Source organism: Phalacrocorax aristotelis, chromosome 6 (genome assembly GCF_949628215.1).
Source record: "Phalacrocorax aristotelis chromosome 6, bGulAri2.1, whole genome shotgun sequence".
In the NCBI taxonomy this organism is placed as follows: Eukaryota; Metazoa; Chordata; class Aves; order Suliformes; family Phalacrocoracidae; genus Phalacrocorax; species Phalacrocorax aristotelis.
In genome coordinates, this window is record NC_134281.1 from 57,511,211 (window position 1) to 57,525,660 (window position 14,450).

The following is a 14,450-nucleotide window of genomic DNA, read 5'->3' on the forward strand; positions in this document are numbered from 1 at the left end:
CAACTCACCGCGGCCAGTCAGTCCCTCTGAGCAGAGAGCCCATCACTTCTGGCAATGGACTTCAGCTCCGCAAGGCCTTTACCAAGCAGGGATTTGAAAACCAGCGTTTGGCAGGTCTCTTCCAAACCCTTGACTGCCTGGCTCTCCGTCATCTTTCTTTACGTTAGGACATACCTAAGAACCAGCCGGAGCCCGTCAGTAAACACTCCATTGCAAAGTCACAGTCACTGTGAGGGAGGGAAGAGGCTCGTTGTTGACTGGGACCCTGTGTTTGCATTCCCTGACGCTGGCTGACGTCCCAAGGATATTCCTCAAGGGTCTGGGGGAGCCCTGCCGGCTTGCCTGGGAGCAGCAGGGGCCTGTCCTGCAGAGCCTGGCTGTGCTTGGTGCCTAAGCTCTGTACAAGGATTGGTGCCGAAGCCATGCCGAATAGCATAACAGCCGAGTTTGGCAATTAGATGATTGCTAGGTTGAAGACTGTTCATTATGAAAATCATCTAGAGTTACACTTCTACTGAAATAAACGTCATATTTTAGAGAATCTCTGCAGCAAGCTGGACTGACTGGGATAAAATGGCACATGTATCTTTAGCTGTGAAATGCGTGGGGTTTGTTTTGGCCAAGCGCCTCAGCTGGTCAGTGATGGCCTATGTCAGGCAGAAATTTTAGAAGCATGAACTTATCTTTAATAGAAAAGAGAGCCCGAGGAAAGTATTTGGGACAGTAAAAATAAATTCCTTGTGTCTGCTTTAATTATATCCTACCATTTATTAAAGTGAGTAGAGCAAGTTAGCAGAACTACTTCTGTCTTACCCAAACATTAGGAATTCCCTTGCATCACAAATTCACAATACTGAAGATACAGAAAAGTGCCGAGTTTGGAGTTGTCTGCTCGTATTGATAAATACTCCGAGCAATTTTAAGTGCTTAAACTGTTGAAACAAATGTTTTGGAATCTATTTCTACAAACGATGGCTGAATTAGGCGCTAGACTCTTTTCAGTGGTGCCCAGCGACAGGCCAAGGGGCGATGGGCAGAAGCTGGAACACAGGAAGTTTCACTTAAATATAAGAAAAAAACGTTCCCTGTGCGGGTGCCAGAGCAGGGGCACAGGCTGCCCAGAGAGGCTGTGGGGTCCCTTCCCTGGAGACATTCACACCCCGCCTGGACGCGGCCCTGTGCCCCTGCTCTGGGGGTGCCTGCTCAAGCAGGGGGTGGGGAGGGGTGAGCTCCAGAGGCCCCTTCCAACCCCAACCTTCTGTGATTAGCTCAAAAGAAGCAAGTTGCAATTTCATAGTGGGCCCAACCGACAGAGCCTGAATCTGGAAGTGTGATCAGGTATCAACATGCAGCAGCTTAAAAAAAGTTACACAAGCTGAACTTAATATGTGTGACTATCAGGTTTTCACTGTAGAAATATGTATTTTTCAATATCCTTTTCTGAGTAGAAATCATGTCATTTATATGCAAATCAGACTATATTCTGCAGCTGTTTCTTCTGTGCCGAAGCCATGGGAATTATTTGCACTTAATAAAGCCTCATAAATAGATTTTGCCTCTAAATGGGTGGGGGAGCAGCAAATATATCATAGCCATTTACAGTTCCAAGCGTCTTTTTATTTTGAAAGTTACACGCATCCTTTAATAGGAAGTTTCACAGTTACAAAAGAAACATTGTTTCATTTATATAAACAAGATACCCTTACAGCCTTCCAAACAAAATGTTTTGCATTTTCCCCTAAGCTCAGCTATCTAAAATGTAGAAATTGCCATGCAGCATCAATCAAAAGGACAGTCTAGCATCATTACATGCTAGCTCCATGTAGCATATGTTAAACATAGGAAGAAATTCCTTGCTATTTTATCGAGGCACTTTTATTATATTGGAAAGAACGTATGCCTTCTTTACACAAAGTATGTCTGGCCACTATAATCTACTGCAAAATGGGTAACATTTTCACACGCTACCAGTCAGATGCGCCCCTCAAGGCCTGGCATGTGAAAACAATCCATTTAAAAACCACAGGAGGACAACGGACTCGGGAACACTCACAGCACATCCCACAAGACCGTAACCAAAGCGTAGCGTTTCAGTCTGGCAGGCAGCGTACTAAAGAGAATGGGGAAACAAGTCTCCCTACCTGGTGTGAACTGCCTGGATCGGCACCTCTCGTTACAGACAGGCCACGCAGCGCGGGACCGCAGGTTAACAGTAGCACAGCTTCTCCCGTCGCTTCACCACCACAGGGAGGAGCAACAGCGATCAGCACCGCTTAGAGAAAGTCGGGGACAAAAGGGCGCCAAGGGCCCCTACCGTCCTCACCCCAGCCCACTCCCTCTGTAATACCTGTCAAGAGCACACAAGGACCAAGGGTTACAAAGCTCGGAGAAAAGCGAGGGCTTGGACAGATAGAGTTTTATCTCATACGGGTTTAAAGAACAAATACAGAAACATGGTTCAACCGAGGTGGCCCTTATCTCAGCTGAACAGCGGCGGCCAATAAACCACTGCCCTTTTTCTATCTGATTTTTATCAAGCTGAACTTCATCACTGCAAACTATCAGCACGCTGTGTGTGCCTCAGTTTGTTCTCATGTAAGCCCTCAATAAATTAATTGTGTTCTTAGTCCTCCGCAGGAACTGAATTTGACCCTGACCAGTACCTCCTTTTCTATTTCCTTGTTAAGCAAAGGAGCTAGAAGAAAAACTCCCAAAACACAGGCAGTCATGGATCTCGTTTCGTAGATATCATTTAACGATTCTGTCAGTAAAACAATTGGCACGGTATTGCTCTCTCGCTCCTACACAAAAACCAGAAGGGGTGACACAAAGAGGTAACGCGAGATACCCCCCCTTTCTTTTAGAAGAGATACCACTGATTCTGTCATAATGATGCCTTAGAGAGGTATCGTTTGCGCTCTACAAAATTACTGATTTTAACTATTTTTCAGGTGCATATTGGTTCCATATGGTGACTTCTGCTCACTCTTTACCATTACGCTGACTGCCTGTAAGAGCACTAACTTTTGTACCTCCCGTAACTATTCCGTGAAGCTGTAGCTAAGTAAAAATATACCCAAATAACAAGAGTCTGACTTGTCACAACTGCCGGTGTTATTTTAAGAATTACTGTAACGTTTAAGCCATTAAAGTCTTCAAATACATAAAGTCTACGTAATTAAAACGATGTCACAATACATTTAGGGTGTTCTATACGCTATAAACGTACTTTATGCTCAAACGTGCCTGGCAACATGTTTAAACACTATATTTATTTTTCTGCTAGCCATTTTTGAAGATCGTGGTTTCTGAGCGTGTACTGCATTTTCGTCAGGCACAGATACGGTTGACCTCAGTTCGTATTTTGAAACCAACGTATGTGATAGGACAAGGAAGCATATAAGGAAGTTGAGTTAAATTAAAAGCAGGTATGAGCATGTATTTTATTATGGAGAATCAGACAAGTAAGATAGTAAAATCTGACTTCTTGTCACACTGAATTTTCTTTCACTACTCCATTATGGGAAACAGTATATTTATAATGTAAGTTTTATAGAATCATCCCCAGACTAAAGTCTGCAGCAGCCTGCTGTATCCCCAAAGAATTACTTACACAATCCCACTGATTCAGACTCAAGCTTCTCATTTAATGTTACAACTCTATGTGGAATTAAAAACAAGGATCTTTTCAGACTTAACAATGTTTTTATGTATTTTAGTCTGTATTTTATCTATTGGTAGTAGCTTAGGCGAAATTGTCTTGACATCACTGGGTTGAATTTAATTAGTCTGTGTTATCATTTGGGCAGCACCTGAAAGGAAGCTGCATGCAGCAACATTAGTGGAGCACGGCCATCTTTTGCTGTAAAGAAATAAGACTATTCAACTAAGAAAAGTTGGATCCTTATGTGGAAAAGAGAATGCAGGCGTCTCATGTGCACAAGGCAGGCAACACCCAGCGAGCCCAGCTGTGAACTTAGAGCACACCAGCTTCTCCAGGCTAACTGTATATGGTCATTCTCATCGCAGGTCGCCTGGCGAGTTCCACCAGAGAGCGATTCAGCCCACTTACAGCCTGAATCACCTTCTCACAGCATCTGCCTCTTCCTAGTGACCACACAGGGAGTCCAGGTAAACTAGGTTTATCACATCAGGCGCTTCAGTTAAATGACTAAAATTAGACAGCTCTTCATAGCTATGTCTATATTTACCCTATGTCTACACTGACCCTGGGGCGTGACCTGGGATTTTGGTCCCCCAATCATTTTTATAAAGCGTCTGTGGAGAAACGCCACTATTCCTGCCCGAGGGCCATCTGATTTCCATGGAAATCAGAAGATGGTGATGGGCAGGAGGTAAGATCTGCGTTCTTAAATCTTACCGTGACACGGCTCTGGGAAGTGACTGGGATGCGCATGACTAGGACTGCTGGGCTAAACTGAGCAGTAGCATAATAATTCCGAGTTACCTCCGTTTGGAAGTTTAATTAAAAAAAATAATTCAGATTTGACTAGGTTTTTAAAATTCTGCAGTCAATTTGCTCTTTCTGCCTGTATTTGTTTCAAAGTATAGTCACTGCCTATCTGTAATTAATTATTGCCACAGAGACCTACTATGGTTATCACTTCTCATCTTTCAATTATTATGATTTGAAAAATGGAACAATAACAAATGCTACCATATGAAAAGTCATTCCTTCTCCTGAGATAGAGAACACTTCAGCATATAAGTGCTTCCAAATTGGTTTTCTGAAAGTCATTTAAAGAGTCACAGAGCTAATACGAATAATGAAGCAAAACAACAATGCCAAATAAAGCACTTATCTCTAGAAAAATGTTTTTGCACCAGAGGCTCAATATTACTGTAAAGACAGTGCAGTACTGAAAGATTTACATTCTGAAATCTGGGAAATGTTGTCAGCAGCAATAGCGCAATTTTGTAGTTTTCCGAGGATGATACACGATGCTGATTGCTTGTGAAAAACAGAGACAGGAAACGATCCTATGAACCATCTGCAAAGTACTCTGAATAGTCTTGAAAGTACTGAAACGTGTTTGTTAACACGCGTTCTGACTATGGACCAAACTGGAAATTAAAGCCTTGTAAAAACTAAAAGGAAAAATTTGAATACAGTATCAGAAAACTAATCGGCCTGAATCCTGAATAAACCATAATAACTACTGAATCCCTGCACTGGGGAATGCTAAGAGTAAAATAAAATACCTGCCTGCAAGGATAATTTTCTTTGAAGTGATAGTTTAAATATAAACCTGCTCCTATAAACTAAATAAAACCAAGTGGTTATATTTAGACAATACAAAAAAAAAAAAAAAAGAAGCAAAAATGGCAATGACATAAATTACTTTCTAGACATTATATAAACTACCAAAATTTTTCACAGAAAAATTGAAATACACCTTTAGCGTAGAAATGTGGCCAAAAACCATCTTGAAAAGATACTTCCTTAGCAGAGAGAAATAAGTAGAAGCTTATCTTACTAACTTTTATGAAGAGTTAAGCACAATCAGCTTCCATTACAGTCGCTACCTCAGTTCAGAACCTTTAGAAGGAGCTTCGTGCAGACTAGCAGGAAGACGTGCTGCACCTGCCATCAGAAGCACGCCTAATTTGCAGGTGGGGCCTGAGCAACCAGCAGATGAGTGAGGTTTTGGAAAGTTGCAAGTTGTATCATCACAAGACTATATAAATTATATAAATGATATAATCACAAGATAATATTGTTTCCTTCCTCTCCTGTTTTCCATGTTTGACGCTCAGCTTTGTGTTGCTGTGTAAATGGAGACAAAAAGACATCTATACTGCTAACTTCCAGATGCAATGAAATATTTGAGGTACAGCAAAGCGAGCTAGTTATAAGCTTGGGCCTGCTGGAAATTGCACAGTCAAAAACATATCAAGTGGTGAGCACTGAGGCGGCCTGTGCTAGGCCTTTCTTTCATACAGAGAGAGAGTTGTACCAGAAAGTAAGTCAAAAGTGCAAGGAAACACTGGAGTGACGTAAAATGTTGTCAGCTGAGAAAAATACAAGCAGGTACTGCAGGAGAACATGGTTGCATTTGAAGCTCAGCTTTGTGTTGCATTTGGGCACACCACAAATGATGTTGCAAGAACAGACAGCCAAGGTTCCATGTGTGATTTTAATAATTTAATTCCACACATCTTGAAAAATTAACAGTGAAAATTAACATTCTCTTGGATTTTAGGCAATATAATGTATTTTTGTAACTATTGAACTTGCAAAGGTCTACTGTTCAAACACTAGAGCTACAAGAAGATACCCAAATCCAACGCTTGGTTGCCTAAATCTGTACTGGGGCGCATAAATGTCCATTTTATGACCTCGGGTGTCAAAGTCAACAGCAAAACAGGATATTGTTTATAAACATTCTACAACTGGTTTGTTGAGAGTCTGGAAACACATTTGCTTGAAGGAAGCTGCACTTTTTTATTAACGAGTTGATAGCACCATCAAAAGGAATACAGTCTAGAATAACTTACCATTCTATTGCTTTTACTTGTAAATCTAATTATTTTACAGAATCAGTGCTATGAAAAATCCAGATTTGGAGAAACTGAAAGACAAACCCAAAAATCATTAAGAAACTTCTGAGGAAAGAGTCTTTCATTCATTTAAAGAGTACCTGTGAACAGGGCAGGTAACAAACAGCTTACCTCCCCTTATGTGATTTTTACTTTATCTATAAAAGCCCCCTCAGTTTGAGAACTATTCTCCTTTGACACATTCCAGTATTTTTATTTGTAATCCTGAAAACAGCAAGGTCAAAGAAATAGTGAAGCACTTTTCAAACTGAGGTAATATGCCTAGAATTCAAAAAATTAGACATCAGGTTTTTTTAATTATCTACTCTGTGCAGCAGTCCAGCTATTGGTAAATAGGTATACAACAGAAATCAAATTTTTTTAACTGGATATGAAGGCTTCACTAAAAACAAGTGTAACTTTTTTTTCCATGTTTTATAAAATGCCATCAAATATTCCGAGAAAGGGCTTGACGTCATTGCTTTCATCAAGAAGGTATCTAATGAAGATTAAGCAAACAAAAAAATTAAATTAGGTATAGTACATCAAAACCTATGAAATCAGGAACAACATACAAAGTATAGTCAAGAGATACCAAGAAAAGCAAAATAATTTTAAAGTCGCTTCCTTTCTAAGAAAACTTAATTGCTACTATTATTGTGAAAACTCATCCTTTTAAAATCAATGTTATAAATTAACACATCGCCTAAAGGTCTTGTGTTCCGTGAAGAACTAAGCACTGGAACACAGAGGCCACAGAAAAACATACACAACTTTTTATTACCTGGGATCCACTTCTCTTTCCTGTTCTTTTGTGAAAATAAAAAAATCCTCTTTCCTAGAGAATGTAGAAGAGTCTGAGATTATTTTTGAGATCGAAGAACACACTGTGTTTTTCAGCTCTTGTGAAGGATTTGAATGCTTTTCTTCTTGAAAACTGAACTGCAATATAAATGTTAAAAAGTGTATATGGTTAAAATAACTAACCAAAAGAGAAACTGCCAGACTGTTGTAGTACATAGTACAGATATTTATATTGATATTATGTTTTTTGACAAAGAACAAGCACATGATACATATAATTAGATACTTGGATGACTTGCAGAATCACAATCAAATAGAGTAAACAGTTTTGAAATCATGCTATATCAAGTAAATTCAGGTACTGGCTCTTTGTATCATGAATATCGCACTGTACACAGAATGTATGCGTGTTTGGACAACACAGAAAAGTTCAGGAATTCAGTATGTCCAAACGGATTCATGAGTCAGATAAGGTAAATATATTTACACATCAAATGCTCTAATTATAGGAGATTCCGTTATCAGAAGATTTTTACTCACCATATTGATATTTCCACTCTGTACAGATAAATTCACTTTTGATGTGCTATTAACCATAGAAACAACTGAGTTCTGAATATTGGTCTCACCTTGTAACGTGCATGAACTGAAAATACCAAGTTGAATAATGTAAGTATTTTTACAGAAGTGCAAAATTATTTACTTTTGTGTTCCGGTTTTTATATTTATTTCCCTCCACACTTAAAATTATTCAACAATTCATAGCTTTTAAAGTTGAAATTTCACTGATTTTTGAGTGAACAACCTTCTATATATTTAATTATACAGACACATGTGAAATACAGACAATATTTTTAATTGAATAAGTTGTAGTAAAATATATAATGCTTACTCTTTTGAAATGTCATTCGTGGTGTTGCTTCTTGTGTACTGGCAAAGTGGCTCATGCTCATCTGGAATTTGAAGGCAGATATTTCCATGTTCCATATAAAAATGAACGTTGTAAAAATGGAGACACAAAATAGCCGAAACCCCTTGTAAACATTTTACATAATATGATAAATAATAGTTTGACAATTATTCAAATGTCTTAACACTTGAAATATTTTTTCTGTGGGTTTTGGGCTAAGGTAAAGATAAGCAGAGATAAGCGGTCAGATAAATTAACAAATATGCAGTCGCAGGCCATCCAACAAATTTTCATTATGACTTTTCTCAACTCTCCCTTCTGTATTAGATTTGTCTCAATACTGGTGCCATTCAAGGTAAGAGTAATAAACCTGGCGGTCAAGTCAATCAACCAGAAAATTTCATATAGTTCTGTTCATTGTATACTATAATAAATTATTATAAAATAATAACCTGGAAAATAATTTGCATGTAGGAAACAAAGAATTTTGTTAAAATAACCTTACCTAATTCTCTGCTGGCCAAGTTGCTAGCAAATACTAATTTCTCATCATCAATATCATCCCAAACATCATCTCTCAGTTCAAAGTCCACATCCAAATAATCTGAAAAACAAGATCTGCTTTTACCTGTATCAGTCAAGTTATGCATTAAAGATTCAGATTCTTTAACTTTTTTTAATGCCCTTGTCTCTTGCCTCTTGATTTGCCTCAAGATGTTCTTGAGCATAGACTATAGCTATACTGGAATATCCACCTGTCTTCCACGACTTTATCCTTTTAACACAATCATATTGTACACTAACTGCCCCCCCCAGCAACTGATGATATGGCTATGCAATAGTCTTCCGTCTTAAGACTAGATAACAACTATACCAGGTAAATTAGTATGTCAGGAAAACATGAAACATTTATTTAAAGTAATAGGATTGCAATCCCATTGTCAAAATATTAAGTAAAAATGAAATTATGCAGTATAGCTGCCAACACTTAAGGCAGTATGAACTAAAAAAACGTTTCAATTTATTTCAGCAGAGTGTTTCTTATACATCTGAGTGTGATATAGACACTGGAGTTGCTACTTATTAATTTGGTTAATCAAAACCTGACTCACATCAATCTACTGTCACCAAATACAACGGCAAAAGGCACACAGTGAGGAGAACATCATAGTTACATACTGACAATGAAGACTGATCGTTTAACATCAAACGTAAAAACATCTGTGGCCTCTCCCGTGGAAGAGAAACAGAAAGAGGAAATCTTTTTCCAGATAGAGATGTGTTACTAGTTATGACCTCAGTTACTGAACGGTCACATTTTGTCAACTACCAAACAAAAGCTCGTATTTCACTAACTTCTTCCAGCAGAAAGGGAAAAGAAGAAAATGTATAGATATAGTGGTGAATTACCTCTTGTACGACAAGCAGCTTCAGCGGAAATACATTACAGTATTACCTTTCAGGAAGTACTTACAGATTTTGACCTTCATATATTTGATATATTCATTACCGTTCTATTTAAATGTACATTTAGATTATTAGATTTACATTAGAAATTCTTACCGATACCAGAAAAAGCCAATTCAGGCCCTTACGTTTCCCTATACATTCAGTGTTTTATAACGCTACAGTGGTTGCTGTAGTGATTTCAGCAAATTTGAGTTTACAGGTATATTCAAATCAAAACAGCAAAAATAGTAATTTCAAACATTAGCAATAACTTACTACTCCTTCCAAAATTCCAGGGTTGAAGTTGTTTCTGAGCTCCTCCTAAGCTATTAACAGTATCTACCTGTTCCACTGAAGGTGATGAAGACAACTGTTCGTTGCTAGCCCTATTAAAAAACAAAAGAAATTGGCGACATGTCAGTAAAACGGTTGCAGAAAGTTGCAAAATAATTTTCTTGAGAAAACATATTTTAGTTGTTACAACTTAACATACTACCTAAAATAAGACAGATTTCTTTTTTGTTACTTATATTAATCAGTACCTTGGCAATGCCGGCAACAAAGATTTAGGTGTAAAAACAAATTGTTTGAGATCCACGTTTTGAGCTTGATTTAACATCTGCATCTAAAGAAAGCAGATTGTTGTAACTGATAAGATATAAACGTATTGAAAACCGTTGTTATTTAAACAATCTTAATCACATCATTAATACTGTTTCAAGTAGCATAATTTTTAAAGATCATCCGTAAAATCTCTCTGATGTCTGCTTATCTAATGTAATCAGTTAAAAAGGTTTGAATGACGTGCTTGTAGTGGAGTTACCTAAGTACCCTGGCAAAGTCAGACTACTTATCACTACCTCTCATCTGTATTAGCTAAAGGCTAAATCATTCTCTATCGCAAACAAGCAAGCAAACAAAACTGTGAGGAGGAAATAAAACACCCCAATCTCTCCAATGCCATTCTTACTGCAGAAGGAACTAATTTAGTACTACACTCAAAGGGACAAAACGTAAGCCATGAAGTCTTTCACAGGTTAAAACCTAACATAGGTGGTTTTCTGACAAACAAGTGGATCTCCCTGTCAATACAAAAAGATCCCTTAGTAGCAGTGCTCTGATGAACACCATATTTGTTTTCATCCAGGTTGTATTTTGCCAAAACCAAGTCCCAGTACAGTACCTTCCAACGATGCCTCTGCACCTCACCCACCACAATCTATCAAATCCCATGACAGGCAAAACAGAGTACGTGCACAGAAGTGGATCACTGGAAGCGTTCCAAACAGCAGCAGAACCTCTCAAAGATTCCAGGACCTTTGGTACCTTTGTACTTCTTTGCTTTTTGCATCCCACACAGAAAAGACAAACCTGAATGTTCGTATTTAGTTCTAAAATTCTCTCTGCAAACTACTATATACAAATACATGATAGATTAAAATAAATCTATTCAATAGCTGACTGTATTCAAATGAACCTTTAACCGTTTTACTGGGGGTACAGACGAAATTGAGTTCCTGCTCCTTAAATCAGCTAGGTACGAAGAAAACTTTGCATCTCCATTCATCTCAGACTTTGGAGGCACTCCAGTTTTACCTGAGAAAAGGAATTAATCTTCAGATTAGTTTAGAAGGGATAAATCCTAATTCTTTCCAGATCAATGAAAACTCTGCTACTAAGCTCAGTTATCTTTTATTAAAAGATCCTGAAAGATTTAACACACTAATTAAAAGATTTAACACACCAATATTTATACAGAAGTGTAACAAGCTTGATATTGCTCTTAAATCACATGCTAGATGTTCTGAAAAATATTAATCATTGTAGTGCCTATAAAAGTGTTACTGACAAAGCTTTTTATTTCTGCTTTTATGACTGCATCATAGCAACAACTCACGCCTGACTCTCTTGCTGACATTGCTTCTGTTAATGTAGCTATTGGTATAAATGAAGCTATTCTAAATTTTATTTGTCTGGAAGTAACAGAAATAGATTTAATGAAACTCACAGCAGTCATGTCCACACACATCTTTATTTTTACAGCGATGGTTGCATTCTCTGTTTCCATATTTTTTGTAGGTAATCTCTTGTTTAGATCTGCCTCCTAGATAAATATAGTACAGAAATGCTCATTTTTTTATTTCACATGTATCACTGAGAGAGTACTTCATGCAGTAAAAGATGGGCTAGAAATAATCTGGGTCACAAGAATTTTGCTGCCTTCAACAAAACTTTGGGCTGCTCCCAAAGGAATTAATCAATGGAAAGAAATCAATCAATGCTACTGAAAAGAGAGGCACTACTACATTCCCAAATTCAAGCAGTAATATTAGATACCAAACAACCATGATTTTTCTTATTTTTTCAAATTCATCAAAGAATTGCACTGTACTACTTGACAAGTGGAAGCAGCAGCACTGTAATTTTGTTACACTTGAGAAAGGAACAGTATGGCCAAATAACGATCTAGCTCCCTACTGGAAGCAGAATTCAATTTGCTGTTGACTTTGGTATTAGCCAGATGTCATGACCTGCCCGTTCACCTGTATCTCCTCTTGCTGCTGGCAGACCTTGTGGTGAGCCATAATACATATCAAGTGAAGACTGAGCTTTCAGGTTTTGATTTGTAACCACTTTGCTTCCCTCTGTTTTTCGTGTTAAGTAAAAGGCTGTATATGCTTGCTGTAGATCAAGGCCAACTGTGGGAAAAAGACAAAAATATTTGAAATTGCTCTAAACTGTTTCTAAACTACAGACTACTTTCAGTTTTCTAAAGAGTTAAGAAAGTATAATGTTTATTAAAGACCAGGGAAAATTGTTAAGATAATGTACCATTAAAAGCACACTATTATATATGGATGGATTATTTATGATTGAGATTAAAAAACCCAAACATTTTCAAAATTAAAGACATGGTTACTAGATGAGTAACAAAATTAGTCCCCTTAACAGAATTTTTCTGTATTGTTTTCAAACTACATTTACCTATGGCTTTGCACCGCTGATATAATTTTAACTTCAAAATTGTACTACAGTCTGTGTAACAGGCATATCAGCAGCTCTGTATTGGCAAAGGTGTAAAATGAGTATGTTGATAGTACTTTAAGTTGAGTATTAATAATAGTTCTAGTTCTGATTAAGCCAAGATTCATATGAATCTTGTACTGAGATCATATCTTGTATGAGAGACACCATTTGTAAAAAAGAGTATTTTAGTCTTTATTAGGCAAATATTGCTGGAAATCCAGACAGGCTTTTAAAGAATGAGAGATTTCCTTCAGGTCTGAAACACAAGCAGACTTTAAAGTAGGGTCTAGGAAGACTTGCTTTAAGTCTAACTTCACTGTTACCAATTTCAGAGAAATTAACTGTTGAGTTTTACTGAACTCAGTACAACTTGTAGATAGTCGAGCAGTAATAAAAGGACTATTTGTTCTTCATCTCTATTTGGTTAGAAAACCCTCCTTTTTCCTGAGCCACAGGTTTAGCCATAGGAATACAGATTATTCCAGGCTTGATAATTGTAATAGTCTCAATATTCAATGTTTATAATGGAAGCACCAGATACACTTCAGTTAATCTAGCACACAGGACTCTTCTTTACAGGTGGGGCATGATGTCAGAATTTAATACAGTCAGTTTATTTTTAAATTGTATTTCAAAGTTTTACATTCCAAGGTCATCATGGTCTCTCCTCATCTGCAGCTATAGTTCCAATTCTATGGAAATTGACACCAAGGGGACCAATGTTTAAATCTACACATGTTAAGGCACAAAATTTTCCACTGTAGAAATTTCTTGCTACTGAAGATGAATCCATATCTAATATTTTTTATCACAGTGCAAAACCTAACCATTCACAAAGACAGCTCTTCCCAGCATACATAACCTACCAAGCTGATAGGTTATCCTTACTGAAAGTTAATTCAACTGGAAGGTGAAGGGCAAAACAGAATCCTAATCTGTATCAACAGAGCAAAATACTATCACCTAGTAACAGTTTTGATGTTCCCCAGTTTATTAATATGCCAGCAAATGAAACAAACAGATAGGTAGTTAGGACTGTTGGGTACTACTCAATCCAGTTAAAAAAACCAAAAAGTAACAGAATTTTGTTTCAAAATCAGTTAATTTTATTATATTTATAGCTTAATATGTTTTAATAATTTATTCAAAATTCTTATACAGTTGTTTTAAACTTAAAAGCATACCAATCAACCTACCATAATCGGAACTAATTAAATGTATACTAATGTCCCCTGATTTAAGAGCTCTTTTCACATCAATTTTCTTCGTCCAATTTCCAGTTTTCAGCAGCACAGAATCCCTGTAATGTATGGGCAATGAAAACAACACTGTAGACTATGGCATCTGGAAACAAGTGAAAGAGCCTTTATTTGCTCTTAGTTCTTGGATTTTGCTTGATAAGCGGCCTAAGAATAACCTTCCAATAATACATGATTTATGGCCGTAAGAGCCAGGATCCTGCAGATCAGTATCAGTTCTGGCAAAAGTGCCAGACCTCGGCCAGAACTCACGTGGAGGTCACGCAGCTGGGAAAGATTTTCTTTCTCTTTTCCTATTTGCTCCAAGCATATCCTAGCCAACTGCAGAATTTAATTCCATCTCTAATGAAAAACAATTTTGATGATACGATATAATTAAAGAAATATAGCTAAAGGGAGTAAGTAACAACTTGAGAATATATCTTTTTAATAGGTATTTT

General features: G+C 37.4%; 1 protein-coding gene across 1 annotated transcript in view; it reads right to left on the reverse strand.

Moving 5' to 3' along the window:
- Window positions 1-6,139: 6,139 nt before the first annotated feature.
- Window positions 6,140-14,450, reverse strand: part of HFM1 (helicase for meiosis 1) — a 39,312-nt gene continuing 31,001 nt past the window's right edge. The window contains 11 exon segments of the mRNA XM_075098106.1: window positions 6,140-7,060; window positions 7,346-7,503; window positions 7,906-8,011; window positions 8,258-8,318; window positions 8,781-8,879; window positions 10,001-10,110; window positions 10,267-10,349; window positions 11,202-11,320; window positions 11,733-11,828; window positions 12,268-12,423; window positions 13,948-14,051. Of these exon segments, the coding sequence (XP_074954207.1) occupies window positions 6,997-7,060; window positions 7,346-7,503; window positions 7,906-8,011; window positions 8,258-8,318; window positions 8,781-8,879; window positions 10,001-10,110; window positions 10,267-10,349; window positions 11,202-11,320; window positions 11,733-11,828; window positions 12,268-12,423; window positions 13,948-14,051 (1,156 nt within the window). The 3' untranslated portion in view covers window positions 6,140-6,996.